This window comes from Tachypleus tridentatus, chromosome 13, assembly GCF_004210375.1.
Source record: "Tachypleus tridentatus isolate NWPU-2018 chromosome 13, ASM421037v1, whole genome shotgun sequence".
Classification (NCBI taxonomy): Eukaryota; Metazoa; Arthropoda; class Merostomata; order Xiphosura; family Limulidae; genus Tachypleus; species Tachypleus tridentatus.
In genome coordinates, this window is record NC_134837.1 from 96,714,463 (window position 1) to 96,737,294 (window position 22,832).

The 22,832-nt window shown below is 33.7% G+C and overlaps 1 protein-coding gene and 1 long non-coding RNA gene across 3 annotated transcripts in view; one reads left to right on the plus strand and one right to left on the minus strand.

The window, feature by feature from the left end:
- LOC143237458 (cuticlin-1-like) overlaps positions 1-11,325 on the minus strand; it is a 43,016-nt gene extending 31,691 nt beyond the window's left edge. The window contains exons 1-3 of the mRNA XM_076476731.1: positions 11,110-11,325; positions 9,804-9,844; positions 3,296-3,344 (exon numbers count right to left, since the gene is read on the minus strand). Coding sequence (XP_076332846.1) covers positions 3,296-3,344; positions 9,804-9,839 — 85 coding nt within the window. The 5' untranslated portion in view covers positions 9,840-9,844; positions 11,110-11,325. The remainder of the gene's footprint in view (positions 1-3,295; positions 3,345-9,803; positions 9,845-11,109) is intronic.
- Positions 11,326-11,428: 103 nt separating this feature from the next.
- The window catches only part of LOC143237459 (uncharacterized), a 38,045-nt gene continuing 26,641 nt past the window's right edge, over positions 11,429-22,832 (plus strand). The window contains exons 1-3 of one of the 2 annotated variants that reach the window (XR_013020075.1): positions 11,429-11,695; positions 12,015-12,184; positions 14,806-16,319. This is a non-coding gene — a long non-coding RNA (uncharacterized LOC143237459). Of the gene's footprint in view, positions 11,696-12,014; positions 12,185-14,805; positions 16,320-22,832 lie in introns of those variants that run through there. The other variant, XR_013020076.1, reaches the window with a different exon arrangement.

Sequence of the window (22,832 nt, forward strand, 5' to 3'; positions counted from 1 at the left end):
TACCAGTTTTCTTTATGAATAGACAACATTCCCTAACAAAAGTGCTCGTTCTTTTTAGTAGCGCCTACACAAGGTACTTTTACCTTACATCAGCAGGAAATAACGGCAACCTGCTGGTACCAATCCCTGATATTTTGCGAGCGTATTTAAGTATACAAAAGTAAAAGGTACCTACAACCAAACCTGTTTTTAAATCTTCGAATAAAACAAAATAAATGAGCATATATTAAAGCTAGTATTAAATCATAGGGATTAATAAATAGAAATGACAATCTTAAGCCATATGCTTAGTTAATTTTTTTTTATCATTCTCGACATTTATTCTTTTTATGCTGGGTAAGAACAAAATGATCAGTGTCGTCCTTGAACATCTACCCCTGGTGGAAAATGGAAGGTAGTCAGCTTGTGGCCTAACTACAGATTCCAGTCACGCTTATCTTTACGGTCGACTAGACCAAGGACGTTTACTGGTGGATCCGAGAAAGCCAACTATACAAGAATTAGGTTTCTTCTCAACGGTTTTACTACTTGCCCGATTGTCTAGACACTGCGTATATACAGTGGTTTTAAGTGAGAATTCAAACAGCTACAGTTCATAATATATGATCAAAAGGAACTAAGGGGAAGTTCCCAGCATAAGATATTAACCAATCCCCAAAGTTAACGTATCGAGACTATACATTATACTCAAGTAGGCTATTGCCTTCACATTCGTAACGCCAGGTGTGGCCTCCACATCCTTGGTCAAACTGTGGGCGCTTCTTACTGCAGTTTATTAGTGAGGTCACGTGTGGGAGGGAAAGACCGGTTTATGGAACCTCCTGGCGGCAAAAGGGGCAGAAACCAGAAGAAACAATTTTTGTTTCTTTAACGGAGCACACGAAGATGAGAAATGTACGTTTCACACTGTAGTTCTTTGAATAAAATATCTGATAAACGAACTGCTAACAGTTTCATGTAGAAACTAACGAGAGACCAAAGTATTGACAGAAATTCAACAAACATTAGAGTATTTGGACGTAACGTGACAGGCAATATCTTAAGTGTTGTATTGTGTCTATAAATAAAATTCAATTAACGAAAACTCTTTATTAAGCACTAACAAATAAATACTAATATGTTTAATATACATTTCTAAATTAAAAAAAAAAGACTTTTTGGACACACAAAATGTTTAATTTAATAATTATTATTTAGGTAATTTAGTATTTAATTGTTATTGAGTTTTCGTAATAAGAGTATTAAAAGTTAATTATTTGAAAAGCGATAGTTATGACAAGTTTCGTTACGTAACTCTGTACGAGCTGTACGTTGCAAGTTTACTTTAATTGGCATACCGGTCTTTAGAAATATTGTTAACGTCATCTTACTCAAAACTTCAATGTATTTCTCGTTATGTTAAACATTATTGTTACTTACTACACGGTTAAATATTTTAAAAAATATTCTGTTGCGTGATATAATTACGCGCAGATACATAGTTCAAATAGGAAGTAAGTTAATGAAAGTGAATTTAGACTGTGTGATTGTAAGTTATCAATAACGGGCTATTTATAAATTGAGCGTTTCACAGTTTTTATTGTAACAATAAAGATAAGGAAGAATAATTTGTCTTGTCAAAGAATGTTCTAAAGTAATTTGTGGACAATTATTTAAAGCTCTGAATGCAAATGTGGTAAACAAAGTTTCAATTTAAGGAAATTTTCAAATTTACCTTTTTCGACAAGATGGTCTTTTATTTCGGGAAATAAAGAAGTAAATCGTTCCATGATTTTTCTTCTACTTAACCATCTTATGATTGTAAAATCAGTAAGATCATCAAAAGTACAATCACTGCTTTTCTTCAAAGACTCAAGAAGCTGTCGATGGATAAGAGAGCTTCCACTTCCAATATTATTCAAAATGTTTACAACAATGTTCATCAATTTTTTCAATTCGTCATTTAGACATCTGAGCACATAAATTTAACTGATGCAAAATTTAATGGAAAGATAGCAGCGCGGTCTTCACATTATTTTCAATTAAATGCTGCTTCAAAAGAAAAACAAATCCTAATAAAAATGTTTTACACATTTTTGTGTATATGTTCTACCTGTTTTGAATAAATGTTCTAAAACAAGTGGATTGCATGCTGTTCTTTTATTGTTGAACTTTACTGCCAGCAAGTCACAGGCACCTACTATAAAGAATGTAGCCTTAAAAATCCGAAAAGACTTAAAGCACACATGTACGTACTATCACGGATCCAGTTATCTAAAACGTCGTTTTTACAACCTTATTCGAGGGCCTTTGTAGTAAATATTCAGTGCTATACTTATCAGACTTTTTGTGTGTCTGCTCATTCTTTTTTATAAACTATCATTTCTCGAAGAGAAAGAAACAATGTTGAATACTGTTAAACAATTCTATTTAACATTCAATATATGTAAATAAATAAAAACTGAAGAATGTTCAAAAGTGTTTAGTAATTAATTTGTGAAACGTGATTTTAAAATAGGACTTTTAAAAAGGAAGCAAACAGGTTCATACTGGAAAACAAATCCCAGATTATGACTAGTTTGAAAACTGTAGTTTAGACCCACATGCAACCTACATCAGCACAGACAAAGAACTTAATCCAAATAACTTTCATATGTCTTAATATATGAGAAGCAGTTTTTATTTTCCTTTAGTCTTTAATACCATTTTGCTTTTCAGTTAGATATTTCAACACTTTTTTTTAATCGTGGGAAGGTGTACATTAAATATATGTGCTAATTCCAGCTAAAAAAAACAACAACAAACTGAGACGCTCTGTTGTTGCGAAGGTATACATAGGAAAGCAAGCAAATCTCTGAATGACGTAAATAATTCTCAAGTTTCAGAATTGGCGAATAAATAGTTCCTCTACATATTACCAATACATTTTTATTTTAGAATCAAATATACGTAAGTCATATGCTGCCCTTCAAAGTGAAAGTTGTGTTTCTTTCGTGAGAAAGAAAACTCATTTGTTAATCCTTTGTATACTTGTCAACAATATCCAAGGTAACATTATAATAAAAAATGTATATTGAACTCAATCTCATACAAAAAGTAATTTTATAATCCAAAATAATGAAAGCATAGAGAAAATAAACAATAGTAATTCAGAATTATAAATTTTACTCTGTTTACTGAATTTTCAACAAAAACTGTTGTTAGCATGAAGCTCACATTTATTTTTCGTGTGCAAGTCAATATATCGATTATTAAAGCTGCACTATCTTACGTTTGTTTTTCACACGAAATATATTAAAGATTTTATTCAACTTACCTGAATTTGGACTTCCTTGACTCACTTCTGGTCTTATAATTAGCGCCATCTGTGAAGTAAGAAGCCTTTATTAAAAGAAAAATGATAATTTCTAGTGAAACACTGCAAGAATAATTACCTTACTTAAGATTATTCATATTTTTACCAAAGCACTTACTATTTGCACATTTGAGTTAACTATTAACTCTATCACAGAGTATCTCACCCAAGTTTCTCACTAATTTGAACATTAAAAATTTCGTTAGTTGATACTGCTCGGGGTCGTCATATTGCCTGTGTTCCTGAAATATTAAAATAATTTAATATTTATACATTGCATAAAAGTGTGATTTTTTCGACCCAGTATAATCAAATAACTAATAGAATAAGGTGGAGTTTTTTTACCATTGAATGAGGTAATTCAGGTCTTTTTTTACACCCAGTAATTTCCTGAGTTGTGAAATATTTAATTTCTTACATATAACACAGATCATGTTAAAGTTTATAATTTCACTTGTTCAAATTCTTTAAACTGGTCTCTAACTAGGATGTGTTAAAACAAAACAAAAATTATAGCGTAAATTACTGTGAAGGTTACTGTTCATCCCAGGTTAAAATTGTTCTGTTATTTTCAATCTAAATAGCACCTCATGAGACACTTTAGCTAAACGTTGAGATCATGTTAAGCGTTCATCTGTGGTTAGACTTGCTGACCAAATTAATATATTTTACTCCCTCTTTAATGGTTTTCGCTTAGGGTCCATTTATAAAGCATTTTCAATATCATTTTCTCACCCATTGTTATCCAGTGCCCATCTTAATCTACTTTCTCTTATGATATTTCTAAAAGATATTTGTTAATGCAGTTTCGCCGGCAGTTCTATTATCAAAATTTTGGTGTAGTAAATTCTAGCTATTTTTCGTAAGCATCTCAAATGAAAGACATAAAATTTAAATTATTGTTTTTCTGTTATGCTCTAAGTTTCTGCTCCATAGTTTAGCATTGATAATATGCACAAGTTAAGTAAATTTGGTCTTCAAAATGATGTGTGTGTGTTTTTCTTATAGCAAAGTCACATCGGACTATCTGCCGAGCCCACCGAGGGACATTGAACCCCTGATTTTAGCTTGTAAATCCGTAGACTTACCGCTGTACTAGCGATGGGCTTCAAAGTGATATTTATGTCCTTCCATATGCTTTGCTTTCCCCTTTCTATAAGTTATTTCTGTCTGTATACTTTCGTCTAATGTCTGACTCCAAAATATTTAAGTTATCAAATATCTTTATTTTCACTTCAGTTTTTGTTCCAGTTTTAATGACTTTTATTTTCTTAAATTTTGATAAATGCATTTGAAAAAAAAAAGAGGGGAAGGACTTATCCGAATAATCTCTAACTATAAGAGGTTTACTTGAACGTAATTCGCTAGTTTATAAGTTGTTAACAGGATCTAACCATGTGTATAGATTTAATGGTTAACACGTATCTATGCTTCAGAAGAAGGACTACACATAAATGGCAGGTAATGTTTCTGGTGGCCACGCTTTACACACTACAAGTTTCTCACAAGAAAACGAGAAAAATTGTTATCTCACTCTGTGTCGGGAACAATTATGTCTAGTTCACATAATCAATTCACTCAGACTCGGGACATTCAACCTAAAACTATACGTGACCCATGACAGTTATCCACTTGATTATTTTGCTTCATTATTCATGCTGTTGTTGTTTCTTAACAACAAAATTCCTGCTATTGAAAAGAGCAACAAAAACGTTTCTTATGAGTTTTCGATTTCCAGTTCTCGTTGGTTAAAACGGGACTCCTCTTAGTTCTTATTTAAAATTAAGGCCCAATTTTTAACGTTAAATGTTGGATATTTTATTGCATTTTCAGTGACGTTAAGATAATAAGTGCTCTATTTTAAATTTTCTCGTGAGGCCCCAAAAATCGGGTTGGCTCTATTCATTGCGTAATTTTTGTAAACAAAAAATCATAGTAAAATACGCTTAGAATACTGTATAAATGCTTACTAGAAAATTTACAGAAAATATTAATTTCACGATAGTTAGGAAACCGGTATTTGTGCATACGATACCATTGTCACAAAAAAGGCATGTCATATTGCAATAGGAGAAGCTGAAGAGCCATGAAATTATGTGCAGCAGTTTTCCAAAATATATGGACATTTCTCAACTCAATACCTCCCTTCAACTTGGAGCGCTCTTTTCCCACCACGTTATTGCATCTCCCCGTATTGATATATGAATAAATAGATGCTTTTCGTGATTTATGGTTATACCCTTTCAATAACTAAGCACTTATTTAAAATTCAAAAGAAATTCAAAGAATCAGGGAAGGACTCGACTCTAAAATGTTACCGGTGAAAAAAGCCAGAGGTGGTCACACATTTGTTACAAGAATAAAAAAATGCATAATTAAGAAGTATGTGTGTAACTGATTAGTATTTATTTCAATATCTACATGCGCTTCACTTTGATGCATGTGACGTATGTTGTTGGACGTGTAATGCAAGTCCCGCCTGCTCTCTTGTAGGAGATTCTTGAGAGTAAGGAACAACAATATTTCTTTTACGAAAACGCTGGTGTGTTTTCGAACATTGTTGATCGTTCTAGTTTGTTTGTTTTTTGAATATCACGTAAAGCTACTCGAGGGCTATTTGCTCTAGCCGTTCCTAATTTAGCAGCGTCAGGCTAGAGGGAAGGCAGCTAGTCATCACCAACCACCGCCAACTCTCGGACTACTCTTTTACCAACGAATAGTGGGACTGACCTTCACATTATAACGCCCCCATTGCTGAAAGGACGAGCATGTTTGGTGCGACCGGGAGTCGAACCCGCCACCCTCATATTAGGAGTCGAACGCAAAACATCGTAGCAGAGCGTGGTTCCTATCCAGATCGTCCTAGAAATTCGACTTAAACTATATAAACCAACGCACCAAAAACAATATTATTATTATGTGTCAGCTACAAACAGTGTACTATAAGCCTCGGAAGCTATAGTTGTGATTAACACATATTTATCGGAAAATTACAGAACTGTACCAAGAACGTTTATAGATCTCGAACATTACAAACCGTTTAACTTCAGTGAATCAACTTGGGACAATAGTGTTTCTACGAGAACATAAATTATTTCCATTGGTGAAGTCAGTTTATAAGTGGCGTTAGGGCAACCGAATCAGCTAGCTTAAGCGAGGTGTGACAATATCCACTCAGAATTAATTTGCTTGTCGTAAACTTGAATCGTCGATAAAATATTCAGTTCTAGACCAAATATTAGTCTCAGTGTTGTTTGTTTGTAAAACTGTTCTATATAAACCATGATTAGTGTTGTTTTATTACAGCAAAGCCACATCGAGCTATCTGCTGAGTCCACCGAAGTGGATCAAACGTCTTATATTAGCGTTGTAAATCCGTAGACTTACCGCTGTATCATCAGGGGAGAGCTGTTAGTAATTACCGTTTTTATAAATTGTATTGTTGTGTGTTTGTTAAAATATATTTGTGTCGAGAAAGAAAATTATGTGTATCAATACTGTTCGCAAATTTAATACATATTAACATTTAACAGCTTTTAAATTAAAATTAAAATTTCTGGTTATAATATAATACTATAACAATAATATTATAAATCGGAGACTCGTCCGAATAAATTATAATACGTAACATATGCAATTTAATATTAAAACTTACGTGGTTCACACGATCAGTAGTTTTGAAAACACAGAAAAGCTCATCAGAGGATATGTAGGCCCGGCATGGCCAGGTGGTTAAGGTCCTTGACTCGTAATCCGAGGGTTCGAATCGCCACCACACCAAACATATTCGACCTTTCAGTCGTGAGGGCATTATAATGTGACAGTCAACCCCACTATTCGTTAGTAAAAGAGTAGCTCAAGAGCTAGCGGTGGGTGGTGATGACTAGCTGTCTTCTCTCTAGTCTTACACTGCTAAATTAGGGACGGCTAGCGCAGATAGTCCTCGCGTAGATTTACGCGAAATTCAGAAATAAACAAACACAGGATATATCTTCGACAGAACTGTTGTCAAGTAAATCATTTTCGGATCTCTCATACAACCACTGTTTCGTCATCTGATCTGTTTATGTATTTTAGACCATTGACACATATCGTGACAAATGAAACAACAAGTTCCCTAGTGGGTTAGCTCCCTACTGCTCCCTAGTGGGTTAGCGATAAGTTCACGTCGGTGGTTCCCAAACATTTTTCACTAACGACATCCTAACCTACTTACCTTGATTTACGTTACATCCCTGCTACCACAGGCAGTACCTTTTGTGTTTTTTTATGTCACTAACTGTTTTTCGTTTGGTGAGACTCTCGCGGCACACATCTTGCAAGCAAGTGTTACAATTATAACACTAAAATTCATAGTTCGATTGCCCGTGGTGGACTCTTGTGCAGAAGATCTTTGTGTAGCTATGTTTTAAAACAAACAAGGATAAAACAAATCTCTTTTGTTTGTTTGGGTTCGTGTCGCGGATTTAAAGAGATATATAAGCATAACATTATAAAATTGTTCATTACTGAACAGAGTACAGTGTTAAATTAGAGAATGAGAAGTTTTTTTTCCCGAAATAGCTTATTCACTAGCAGCCAAACAACCACAGATATGAGTGAATGACTCATGTAACTGTAAACATGTTAACATGTAGGTTATTTAAATAATTTATGTTAAAAATAATGAACTAGTGAAATTCACTTGGAAGAACATCAAATTTACATTCTAACACGAAGTTCTGTTGCAAAGTAAAAAATAATCCCCCCAGTCTTTTGTATAAAGCAAACCATATATGATATAGAGACAGATAATGAATGAAAAACCTTAAAATTACATAGAAAATATAATGTTTGTTGAATCTTCTTCAGGAAAAATATAAAAAAACACACACGCATGCATACGTACAATGGGTACCATTTTACACTTTGCTTTGCACTGGTCTTAAAAGATTTTTAAAATCCTAAATATTTGAAATTATGTAATATTTTATTTAATGAATATATTATATCAACATTTACATTTCCTGGGAATCGAATCCCTATTCAACAGGATCATAAAAACATAATTTAAATCAGCTGAATTAAGATCTTAACTCTGTAGCTACTGCAACGAATGTTTGTTTTCTAAAATCTATCTACCCAACTAGCAAGACTATTTCTCTTTTACAGATAAAAAATGAAAAATATATATAAATAATTAACACATAAGATAAACGGTACAACACTTTGTAATATATAATTATGATATATTTTATTAATCGCTATCATTCTTTACACCTGTCAAAATAAGATTCTTCTAACAGATTCCCCTAAACTTATCGCTTTTTGTACAGTATTTGTTTGTTTTGGAATTTCGCACAAAGCTACTCGAGGGCTATCTGTGCTAGCCGTCCCTAATTTAGCAGTGTAAGACTAGAGGAAAGGCAGCTAGTCATCACCACCCACCGCCAACTCTTGGGCTACGTTTTTACCAACGAATAGTGGGATTGACCACCACATTATAATGCCCTCACGGCTGAAATGATGACATGTTTGGTGTGACGGAGAGTTGAGCCTGCGACCCTCGGATTACGAATCGAGTGCCTAACCACCTGGCCATGCCGGGCCTGATGATCAAGTCATTAAGTTACAAATATGAATAAATAATTCTCTATACAATTTAAAACTTTTATCAAAGTTTTCAAAGTAAAACAATTGTACATTAAAAATTAAAACAAACAAAAAACACTGTCCAGTATAGGGTTCGATGAGTAAACTGCATGAATCTGAACTTATCTTAGTATCAATGTTTGGAATTATAAGAAAAACACTTAGAAAAACTTTGAACAAAAATACATAGTAGTTTACAAGAATTTATAAACAGACATGCACATCAGATATAATATTAAATTATTATTACTGACCCAGATTTATGTTTATTTATCGATATTGTGTATCTTGAGAAAATAGCATTTACTAGAAGGATAGTACAATGTATTTAATCGAATATATAACAAAAGAAGAAAAAATATTAGTTTGTGAACTAATGCTTACAGTCGTCTTAAAATAGGTTAACCAGATTAATCGATTGTACTGAAGTTATGCACTTAAAGCTGCAAAGAATAATCGTCCCAGCAATTAAATCATTGTTAGCAAACATCTAACCTAGAACATTAGGTTCCATTACAAAAGGTCCGGCATGGCCAGGTAGATAAAGCACTCGGCTCGTAATCCGAGAGTCGCGGGTTCGAATCCTCGTCACACCAAACATGCTCGCCTTTCAGCCGTGGGGGCGTTATAATATTCGACTAATCCCACTATTCGTTGGTAAAAGAACAGCCCAAGAGTTGGTGGTGAGGGCTGATGACTAGCTGCCTTCCCTCTAGTCTTACACTGCTAAATTAGGGACGGCTAGCGGAGATAGCCCTTGAGTAGCTTTGCGCGAAATTCAAAACAAACCAAACCAATCCATTACAAAATGTTAGAATAACATAAAACAAAAACTTACCAGGCGAGGAATCAAAAACATCCAGTATAATCCCATCTTGCCTGTTAACAAAAAAAAAAAAAAGTAGGTCAGGTTAGAAAGGATGAGATACGACCACGAGATAAGTAAGTTTACTGTTTCTAATTATAATAGTATAACATACCTGTACATCATTAACCTGAAAATCCAAGTAATTTTATGACGTAAAAAGATCGCTTCTATTCAAAGTACAAATCTTAATTGAAATGTTCGCCATCTCATTCTTCGTTTAATTAAAAGGTTAACGACGAACCTGACATTTGGCGCACTTTGTCGACACTGGAGATGTTGCGTAGTTGTCATATTATAACGTGTCCGTTATTTTCATCCCTATATTTTTAGATTTGAGATAATACTTGTATTTAATTCCATTCTCTTATATATATCAATGTTTTGAGGTAAGTCTCCATAGAAGATAATGTGAAATACTTACAGTATAAAAACTATTTGACTGGGTCACGTATGATTTGGACACACACTAAATCCTATCATTGAAGCTGGAAACAAATGTGTTAATTCCAAGTGACTCAGCACATGGGGAGCATAATACTAGTGCCCTCCCAAAAAATACTTATAACTTAATTTACTAAATTTCCATAATCGTGCAACCTTAGGGATAAATAAATTTGTAGTTTAATAGTGCCATTTTAACCTTTAGATTTTGAATTGTAATGTTAACAATATACCTCACTTTTTCTCCTTAAAAGACTTATTCAGATTTAAACAGTAAAAATAATAAACGTAGCCTAAACATATTACATTTAAAATAGGAAATATTTATGTGGTATATATTTCCAAATCATATTATATATTTGAAATTTTAATTCACCAACATGTTTTACCTCCTAAGGTCATTAAGGTTTAACTTCTATCTGTTATATTTAACAAGACCTGCTTGCTACATGTTTTCTGGAAACACTGAGTACCACGAATTGTTATCGATAATTTTTTCCCAAACAGCCAGTTTCATGAATTAGGTTTTTAAGTACATAACTTTTCCAAATATGAAGACCCAATAAGAGAAATATATCCATAAACAGAAATATAAGTGCTCTCGGTGGTTAATGCAGTAATCAATCTCAGGGGCTTAAAATGTTAAAAGTCAGAGTTTACATCTGTGTGTTAGGTACGATGCAGATGGCCCATTTTGTACCTACGCTTACAAAATAAACGAGCAGTTAAGAAAATTCAAGGAATTCTTGAAAGTTGATGGTTATTTTAACTTAACACGAAAGAAATTGCTTTAAATAATTACAAAATTAAGCATACCATGTGATATTTTTCTTACCTTAAATAATTTGAAGAAGCTTAGCCTTCCACACAGCTAATTAATCACAAAAATATGGCGAAATAAAATCACAGTCCTGATCTGAGAACAAACTCTCACACCACAGTCGTTCTAATACGAAAACTTTTTGGCCTGAATTCACTGTATACAAGGACAGCGTGTATTACTCAACTCCCACCTGTTACCATGTCCCACCTCATTCTGACTCAAAACTTGTTCCTCCACTTGTTTCACACCTGCCTGTCTCGTTGTATACGGTCCACCCTGTCACGTGACTGGGATAAACTGGCTTCTCTTCGACATCATACAAAGACATCAAAAGTAAGAATTCGCTTGGTACTTGCAATTTCAGTAGTATTACTCAGACCAGGTGTCTTAGTCATACCACACAGTTCACATGCTTGTATTTGAGTGAAAATATCTGCAGTGAAAAGAATGAGGAAGAAATATATCACTATAGAGATCACGTAGCTAAAACGAAAACTATTTTAGAGTTTTCTCATCACTTTCAAACTAATGTATAAAAAACAGGCAGCTGAAGGACATGGAAACCAATTTAGAGACTTGTAAAGTGTTCTATCATTGGGTGAGTTCTTTTGGATGAATGAAAATAACGTTAAGTGCAGTCGACATAAAGATAACAAATTAGTTTATTTATTTAATGTTGCTAGGGGCTACTTTTACTTGTTACAAGCCTAAGTATATAAATATAAATTATGAGACAAATAAATGTTCTTAAATAATTTCCTTGCTACTCGAGTAATTGAATAGACTAGATAAACCTAGTTTCTAACGTTGAATAATTGTGATGACACTGAACTCATAAATTCACTGAATACTCATTCACTACTGATTAACTCACTGTTTCACTGATTTTTGTATTAATAATCGTACTCGTTTTCTAGGTATTAGACGAAACTTGTAGTCCTCCTCTGGGACAGCGGTAACTCTTCGGACTTACAACGCTAATACCAGGGGTTCAATTCCCTTCAGTGCACACAGCAGATAGTTCGATATTGCTTTGCTATAAGAAAACACAAACGAAACTTGTAATCACTATATCATCACGCACTATGTAAGTATATTACATAATTATCACAATCAGCTCCCTCAGGTAAACATTTAAAATTGTTCTCTTTCTGGAGTATCAAATACTTTAAACAATCCTAATACACAAACAAAACAGTTCTTTAAATTCTCCAATCAACAAGTCTTTGTGGGTGAGATTTTTTCCCCGAAAGTTATGGTATACGGTTATGTCTCCTTTTCATCAGTTCTCCCTCAGTATATATTCGAGAAAATTTACTGGTGGCCTTATCCTTGATGATCCTTTGGGAGTGGTCTTAACAGGAACTCTGGGCTCTTCAACAGGTAGATTTTTACAAGGAACTTCTTCATTGAAATTATTCAGTGGGCCATTCAAAATTTTACTATTGTGCTTACGTAGACGATCTTTGACTTAGATTGTTTATTCTTCTGGATTTTGCAAAACCATATCATTGGCTCATTTCAGTATATTATAAGATCCTTTCCAACATTTGTTTAATCTTAGTTTTCCTTTCCTTTGGAAAGGCTTGTACCACTGTATTATGTCACCTCGACGGAACCCAGTATTATTGGCATTAACAACATAGTAATTTTTCATGTTGTTGCTAGCTGATTTGAGTCTTTTTCGGATAAACGCATGCATAACATTTTTATTTTTCAAATTCGCGAGAGTTTCTTACATTGTAATAAGTATCAACCATTGATACTTCAGAGCATGCTAGAATGTTTGTTTCTATTATATTCTAATCATTAGATGAAGATTTTGGTAATAATACGTCATTCCTTTATGGTACATTTACCACTTTCCCTGTAGTCGCTGGAAGCTCAACTTCTGATGTAGTACTTGCAATGAAGTGTGTGGGCATGCCCTTATTTTGGACTGTAAAGCACGTTCAAGCTAGTAGTCTCACATCCATGTCTCTTTATGAAATTAGTTCCAAATATGCTCTTTTCCTTAATGTGAATTACACACAAACCATGAGGTGAAGAGATGTTTTCTGTAGTAACTTTCAATTTTCCTCTTGCTCGAACTTGATGTCACTTTGCTGTTGCCATCATTCATCTTTTTTTCTTTTCATTTTCGGACTCATTTTTTTTACCTCTGATTACCAAAACAGGCCAAACTATTGTAGCTTTAAAAACAGTGTCGATCAATATGGTGTAAGACTTTCTATCAGTAAGTCCATGGACAGTTTTCTTTAACTAATAAAATTCTTATCTCATATGGATCAGATGGGGTAATATCAATTGATCCTCACCCCATAAATCTAGCCAACTTTTTTTTTTTTAAATTTCTGTTTGGCATGTTATTATTCCTTTGATGTAATTGGACTTGAAGAGTCCAAGAGTGATACTCACATCACTTCGAAAATCTGTTCTTATCTGCTTATCTGCGACCTTAACGGATTCTATTGATAACTGGAGAACTTCATTTAAAGATCGACACATATTTTACTTCAACATAATTTCTCAAATCTTCTGTTATGGAGTCTATAAATTGATCACGTGCCAAAAATTTACCTTTTTACGTGGAGCATCCAGTTAAGAGAGAAAGAGAAGTAAATGAAAAAAGCATAGCATTATATAAATAATTCTGTAAAGCCACTCCTCTCACATTGTAATGCTACCTAAGTCACTGTTGGTCATTGTAATAGAAAATATCATTGGTCAAATATACATGAATGATATATACCGTGTTCTATTTTACAAGCATCTTTCCAACAAGAGTACACACATAACTGAATGCAGTACAAACTAGAGTAAAATTAACTTTCTTGACCAACTTATATGTTAAACTACGTAATTAATATTTACACAAATTTCGAAAAATTCATATTAACTAAGGGGTAGAAGACATATATTATGTTTGCATATCACATATGTACCACTCACTGTACGCGCCATAAATTCTCTGAGTTTGTTCATGAACGCAGATTTCATTCCAGAGAAAGAGGACCTATCTTTAGAAAACGTGTTCAGTGGAGCTTGGTCATTCTCAAAGTTAATCGTTAATCACTCTTTCCAACAACATCCTTTTCATCCTTTGAATTCAGGTGTATTATAAATATATTACATCAGCAGAAACACTTATATTTTTGGAATGAATATTCACATTTTTTTTCATATCTGTCCTTGTCTTAATTTTTGATCTAAGTATTGGATCTTTAAAGCTAGGAATGACTCTGTGGGTTTTGGAATGTAATGATCCCACCAGAGATAGGTAATTCAGGTTTTTTTCCACGCTTTACACACTAGTTTCGTGTCCAGGTCTCTGTCATGTGCACTTATCGGACTTTCTTCTACATCTAGTTCAATAGCAATTTCAGCAGCAAAGCTGAAGAGATTCCTTTGTGTTTTATATGTGTTGAAGGGGTTTGTGTACGTTTCCTTGAACATTTCCATCATCTTCGTTCCATCATTGTACCATCATGTTATTTTAACTTTGATTGAGCTATTATAGTATTTCTGTATACTTGATCTATGTCAAACAGTTAGCTGACAAGTGCAAAGGCAATATTTTTTTTGTTAAAGGATACGTAATTAAAATTTCTCACTATTTGTAGTTTTCATTATAAATATCCTCAACAATAAAAAAGTTTTGAACAATTTTTCAACAAAATGATATACATCTTGAACGTTTCTTTCCAGCACCCAGTATCTCCTCAAGACAGTTTTAGTTATGGGAATGATTCCATAGGCTTTGGAATGTAATGGTCCCACCAGAGATTGGTAATCAGAGAAAACACAATTCATTCACTACAAATGGAGAAATATGTGTTGAAAAATTCTTTGTGTCCAGCTAATATTATGATAATGAAACTGTCTTAACTCTGAGTAACTCCTAATTATTTATTTGGGATTAACAAACGTAACAGGTGTATAGTTGACAGGCTGTATCAGCTATTCTACTAAACCATCAGACTGGGAGACGTAAAGTAAAGTGTGCATATTCACCATACCTAATATTGTATACACCTTAGAGAACATCTTACTGTTGAAGTTAAATCTCTGCGTATCTCTTCAAGTATTTTAAAGAGGACAAGGGCCACGATATGATGCTGTTAATTAGGCAGAAAACTGAATTTACTCATTGAGTTGTACTATCTAGTGCTTTACAAGTGTATCAACACTATAAAAACTACATAACAATCAATGGATAAACCTTGGCTCACTTCATGAAGCATGGCCATGAATATATACAGGTAATCTCACTTATTCTGTGGAAGTGAACAAGTAATATTCAGCGCTATTTTTGTTAAATAAAAAATAACATTTCTCTGTTGTATTTCTTTGGGTCAACTCTTTTTCTGTGTAACACACACTATACAGTATTAACATCAGCACTAAACATTTCGACTCGTACGCATCCAGCAGAAACGCCATGAAACATTATCACAAGAACAGGTAACTTTGTGATTCCTTCTAGTCCTCTGTATTATACAAAGCTTGGAAAACCCTCATACCTCAAAACTATTGCAATTAGTGAATACAAAAGAGACTCAGTAATAAGACTTATTAATTGTTAACAGTAGTAGAGCACACCTTTCTCCAGTTTTCATTGCTCGAACAAAGGCTATAGGTTATGTGCATTCTGTGGTATACTCTTCAATCTGAGCTTGTTAGTCATTACCTCAATTCACGGCAAGGAACACTCATGCTAAGTCTTGATTCTTAAGTTGCCTTTCCCAGAGCTCCCAAAGTTTTAATTGTATCATTCGCCCGTAACTCAATCTCTTACTCTGTGGTTTGTTATCAGTATGGTAGCAATGGTTTCAACTTCCACATGGTAGTCAGGGTCAAAACATACGACTAATAGACAAGGTGTTATTGTGCAGTGAGAAAATCCATGTTTTCGTGTTGTGAATCCAGACGTTACTGTATGAACAAATCATACTTTCAAATGCTTTTGTTTAAGGTGCTATCGTCACTTCCGAGTAAAACTGATTTTACTTAAAATAACAAGATGGTTTCACTTAATAACAGAAGATTGGACAAAATATTTGTTACAGTAATTTTGAATTTCTCTGAAAGTGGTTTTGCTAGTGAGAATGAAATAAAGATACTGGAATCAGTGTAAAACACAATCAATAATATTCATATATTCAATAAAAACATGGTGTATTTATTTACTTAGGAAACTGGACAAGAACTTTAACTGGATGTAAGCTGTTTTTATTCAATAAAATTATTATTAAGAAAAATTAATGCACAGCAATAGTAACTATCGCTAAGTTATTAATATAAGTTATTTTTTCGCAAATTATTTATGAGGGAACTGTTATAATAAAATTTTTAAATACTATTTTTATGATCATTACAATGAAGCCTGCATGAAAAAAGCGAAACAATTAAAGTAATATATAAAATATATAAAATGTACCACGTGTTCTGGAAATATCTAAAAAGGTAGATTCCTATTGCGGTGGGAATACACCGTCTATCAGTATTAACCTCCGTTCGTCAGTCTCACACGAAGAAATTCATAAATAATAATAATCACAAGAAATGGATATTAGGAGAGCGAGGTGTAAGTGCTTAAGCTCAGAACGTCCTTTCTATATCACACTTCACTGCCTGCAGACAGTCGTGGTAAGGTGACTACTCTCCAAAGTAAAGAATAAGAAAAAAACTAAAAAAAAGCAACAATAATAACCTGCTACTACTTGGAGGTAAACAAGAGAAACTTACCTCCAAAGTAAACATTCCAACCCCCCATTATGGTAGTAAGGTAATAATTTGTAGCCTAATAGACAAATTGTACTAGTATAAAGGATATAAAGGGTTCCAACCAGTTATTTAAATTAACTAGTATATTCCCAACCATCAACCATTAAGTCCACTGTAACTACTAATTTTCAGGATCTAAATAAGCCTTTATTTGCGATAAGGTGTTCATCCGTATAAGGTAGTGCCAAGTTGTTTTAGTTACCTTACAAACAATCTAAAATACTTATCAGAAACTTGCAGTAAAATTTTCTTAATTTTTATTTCTTCATATTTATTTTGGAGTTTGTTTTATTGCTAGCACAAGAGTACATAGTAGGCTATTCCTACTCTGTTGCGGGTGTCGAAAACCGATTTCTATCTTTATGAACCCTCCCTCGGACACACCACTGAATCACTGAGAGGCAAGACATAAAAAATAAAACATATTCATTTTTTTCTTTGATACTTGCGTTACCTACTTAAATTATCACCCACCTAGTAAAATATTAGGAAAAAATATAAGTATTATCAACTGTGAAGACAATATACGTTTTGCTAACGTCATAAGTTATTCAATTACTAATATTTATTAACTATACACGAACTTACATTTTTCAAATATGAGAATAGGTTTAATATTTATAATCACTTTATAACAAAAGTAGTGGGCCCAACATGGCCAGATGGTTAAGATGCGTGACTCGTAATCTGAAGGTCGCGGTTCGAATCCCAGTCACACTAAACTTGCTTACCTTTTCAACCGTGGGGGCGTTATAATGTCTCGGCTAATCCCACTATTCGTTGGTAAAGTAGTAGCTCAAGATTTGGTGGTGGGTGATGATGACTAGTTCGTATATTACTAAAGTAGGTTCGACTAGCTTAGATAACCCTTGAATGGCTTTCAGTGAAATTCAAAACAAACAAGCAAAAGAAGTTAAACAAGAGCTTACGTTTACTTTTGATTTGTTTTGTTTGTTAAAGAGGTGACACTTATATGTAGAATCGGTTCCTCTGGTAGTTTTGAGAGGATGAAATTTCCAGAAAACATACATTTTGATTCTTTCCATAACATTAAACTTTCAGCAATGCCTACTCAGAACTCAAAGTGAACGGCAGTGGGGACACCTTAGATTCTGGTCTCAGCTACTTTTCTAAAATAGATAGAGATAGCTTTTAGTGAGTGCTATCAGTGAGAGACAGAACGTGGCAGGAGTTTCGGTTTAAAATTATCTGTCCTCGAGCCGATGCTTAGGATCAGATATAACTGGGGACACTCAGAAATTTCCTTTCTCTTCGCCCCACACTTGGTGGTGATTTTTTACGCAACCTGAATATTTCGAACTCGCGAAAAAAAATACATTCTCAATACCTGATTTGGTTAAATTACATTAATTTTGCAGGCAAGCCAACAGCACCAGAAAAACCTATGACAAGCACCGACCAGTGAGTATCAGAAAAATCAGCGACTGATATTGGACTTAGGAGCCTTCAAGGCGGCGAAGGATCCGCAGATCCTATACAAAGATTTTGATGTGGGAGAAACGGAAGGGCCCCGAGAAAATCCTCTTTTCCCTGGGCTCTGATTATTCCAGGGGGTGCCCGAGCTGTGTGCTTGAAGTGGAAGTGGTGGTTAGAGTTTCTTTGCCTGAAAATGGAAAAAGAGCATGTACTGAATACGACACTAAACATTACATATGCAACAGGGAGGGTGGTGAGTGCGCCACGTGTTGGGTGTTTCGACCAGTGTTAGGAATTGTCTCGTTAGAGTGTTTCCTATTCTGGCTGAATGGTTGTATTCTTTCACTAACTTTAGGTAGAATGTTTAGAATTTTTTAACGTCTATGTCTTTGGCCTGTGCGATGAAAGACGGAGTGGAAGTGGATATATATAAAAGCAAGTATAATTATGAAATAATCTATATAGGTGATGAGGAACATTAACGATAAGTGAGGATTGTTTAAAAATAACAACAGAAACAACATCGAAATAGCTTTGACGGTTTTTGTACATTTTTTGGAACCATGTCCATTCAAAATGTGAATAATCCAGATAAACACGTCCAGATGTAGAAATAGGATAATTATATGAATAAGGCAAAAAATCTCTAAAGCTAGTGGAATCAGATGAGATGTTAGTGATGATGGGTAACTGGAGCACAAAAGTTGGATTCATGAAGACTGATGACATCACTGGAACATTTGGCCATGGATTTATTTTGGTTTATTTTAGGTTAAATACAAAGTTATACAATGACTTATCTGTGTTGTACTCACCACAAGAATCAAAACCAGGTTTCTAGCGTTGTAAGTCCGCCAACATACCGCTGAACCATTATGTTTGTTTTTATTTGTTTGTTTTGAATTTCGCGCAAAGCTATTCAAGGGCTATCTGCGCTAGCCGTCCCTAATTTAACAGTGTTAGACTACAGGGAAGGCAGCTAGTCATCACCACCCACCGCCAACTATTGGTCTACTCTTTTACCAACGAATAGTGGGATCGACAGTCGCATTATAACGACTCCACGGTTGAAAGGGTGAGCATGTTTGGTGCGACGGGGATTCGAACCTATGACCCTCAGATTACGAGTCGAACGCCTTAACCCACCTGGGTGCAGGGCCTGAACAATTAGGAGGCCGTGGATTTATAAATAAAAGAGGGTCGGGTCTGATACAGTTCTGCAAAAAACAGCATTTACATTACAAATATATCTTTTCAACATTACAAAAGCTATTTATACATGTAGAAAACCCAGGGGATGTAAATAATGAATTAACTTAAACAGAGGTTTAGAAATACAGTGAAGCAAGTGAAGAGTACATGCATGCGTGACTTATAACAAAGCCAAATTGGGCTATCTGCTGTGTCCACCGAAGAGAATCGAACTCCTGATTTTAGCGTTGTAAATCCATAGACTTAATTCTGTCCCAAAAGGTGGACGTCAAGTGAAGACATGTGCAGAATAGGGCTCCAGCTGAATTTCCAATCAAGTTATTCCGGAAAATCCAAATCACATTTAAAAAGAATAAGAGAACAACAAACAAACCATGCTCTTCTTATCCAACAATTTAATCTCAGAAGCTTTATCATTCATTATAAATTCATGAATTTGGCTATGATAAAGCATGACGTATCCAAGAAAACAGGATAAACTGAAAGAAACTGCCATTAATTGCCATATCAGTGAGAGAAAGAAAGTAAAAAACATGGATAATGGAAGGTATTCTTAATAAAAAGGAAATAAATATTAAACAAATAGATCTAACAAGATATAAATTAAACAAGAATGCAATATCGCCTATGATAGATGGCTAAATTACAGATGTGAAGAGAGCAGAGAACTAGAAAAATGTCTAATGAAGTAACATGACTGACTACATTGAATATACAAGTGGAAATTGTGTAAGATACAAAGAAGATAACCAAGTGTTTAATATTTAATGGAAAAAGTAGGTTGAAATACCACTTTTTTATAACTAAACAATAATTTATAGTTCGTATTTTTTATATTAGACTTAGCTTATTTTTTAACACTATCTTACGATCGTGACTTCTGGAGATTCCAGATTTTTTTTCTATCCATACTCTGAGTTGTTCCAGAGCAAAACTTGAAACTTAATCATTCTTTATTATGTTTTTATCACGTTTTTTAATCTCTTGCCAAACCAGGTATTGCTAGGAGTATGAAATTCTTTTCTAAATTCGAGTCAATAATATTTAAAAATCAGACACATTTGTTATTATAATAAAGTGACAAAATCAGGTGAAAATTTTTATGCATAATAAAGAAAGAATAAATATTCCGGTTAAAATCTGGTTTTACTCAGATAAAAAATGTTTAACCACAAACAAAAGCACGGCTGACAACTCTCTTATATCTTAACTGAATTTGTAAGTATATAACTCCAGTTAATACATTGTTCTACAAGGAAAACATTTTGTTGTAGTTGTGAAATTCATGACTCTGAGCTGACTTCAGAAAAGTATATTGCATTCTTTCCCGCATGCATAGCTTCTTGAAAGTGGTAGAGATTTTTTTTTTTTTCTTTTCCATTTTTCTCTTGGGACTACCAGAATATTTTAATAGAGAGATTCACCTAAGCAGAATCTTTAGATGACAGCGTCGAAAAATTACAGTTCACTTTTCTGTTGGTAAAATCTCTGCGCTCTGTTTCTAGCAAACAAAAGGCTTTTCTATCTCAGAAAAGTACACTTGTAAAGAATAGAACTAATTCTCACAGGTCTTTTTTGCACAATTAAAACCGAGGTTTTCTTTTAGAGACACAAGCTTGACATACACTTGGCATATGCTATTGTTGAGTTGATATGCTTTCTTTATCAGATATATTTTTATTCACGGCATTACTGTTTCATTTCAATTTCAAGTTTATCGCACATTCATTTTACAGTTATTTTAACTTTGTGTTCAAAAGTTACCAAATTTAATAGCCATATTTTAAACATCTGATATTACAGAACAGTTAAGAGCAGGGTCAATATGCAGGAATATACCAGAATTTGTTAACCATCAACATGTTTGTTTTTATAATGATAATTAACAGTGTTGTGCATGTACCATGCAGCACCGAGCACAATGGTATTAACATCAAATCACTTTTTATAGTGATTTAATTATTTTGTAAGCACCAAGTAATGCTGATATTGTTTGGGATACCAACATTAGAAATACCTACTAATACATGGTCATCTATTACAGTGTTGTAATATTACATTAATATGTTGATGTGAGTTTTACAAATACACTTTTTATCTTTTATCTAGTCTTTAACTTCTGTCTCAAGTTTCCAAAATACTTCAATAAAAGTACTTTTCTTGCAAAGTAGTCTATTTTGGCGTTAAGTTAGAGACGGCTTGGATGGTTAATGAAAGAAACTTTATTAAAACTAACATTTTACGACAAAACATTTGTCATCATCAGGCACGAAAGCGTGTCGAAACATTGTACATTTGTAAAAACAGTTTCTTTAAATACTAAGACATTTTCAAACTTTATATTCTAAGAGACTTCGTTATCAAACTTGAATATTTTGGTAGTGTTTTAGTTGATAGACAACATTTCTTCATAAACTCTCCTAAAGATCCATCAGCGATGTGTAAACTCAAACCAACCTTCTAAAGCGTTTCGACAAATGAATGAATTGCACTCGGACCTTCTGCCTTTTTATCCTCTTGTCCGAGTTACATTTCCGTTAAAATTGGCTGCATTGTTCTAGAAGTCCTTAGTTCTTCTATTACAATCTAATTTTTTAATTCATTAACTGTTGTATTTTCTATGTTGAAATTGGAGCATTCTCTCACTAGTATTTATGGAAATATCAGGTTCATTGCATCTTTAAATAATAATCTGCAGAATTACCTCACAACTCAAAGTTTTAACATTCAGATCAAGTACTTTATTTTCATTCATTTCTTCAGTTACATTCCCTGTGTAAATGATTCGTTCATACTATATAATGCTCATGACTGACTGTGTAGCTTCCATTTACCTGTGCAACATCACACATATATTTATCCATACACATATATTATCACATACATATATTTCAACATTACACATCGTCACATTTACAAGTACCTCTGGATAGTCTACAGTTCACGTACTATTAGTATAGCAATGTACTTGGGCCTCTTATCTTAGCTGTGGTGCTGTGAAATCTTGGCCATTAAACTGTAGCTGCATTACAAAACTTGACAATATTTGTAGCAGTAGAATTGGAGTACGAATATTCTGAGCTTGATTAAATTTTGTTATCCAAGAAGCACAGTTTGGAATAACTAAGCCTTATGGTCATGTGATATTTTAGGCGGAACTCAGAAACAAAATAGTTCAAAGTTCCCTCTAACAAAAGGAAAAACAGCGTAAGTTTGGAGAGAAAAGATGTAATGTAGACTAAATAAATGGCAAAATCAAATAATATTGAATACATTATATAAGATCGATTGTGAATATA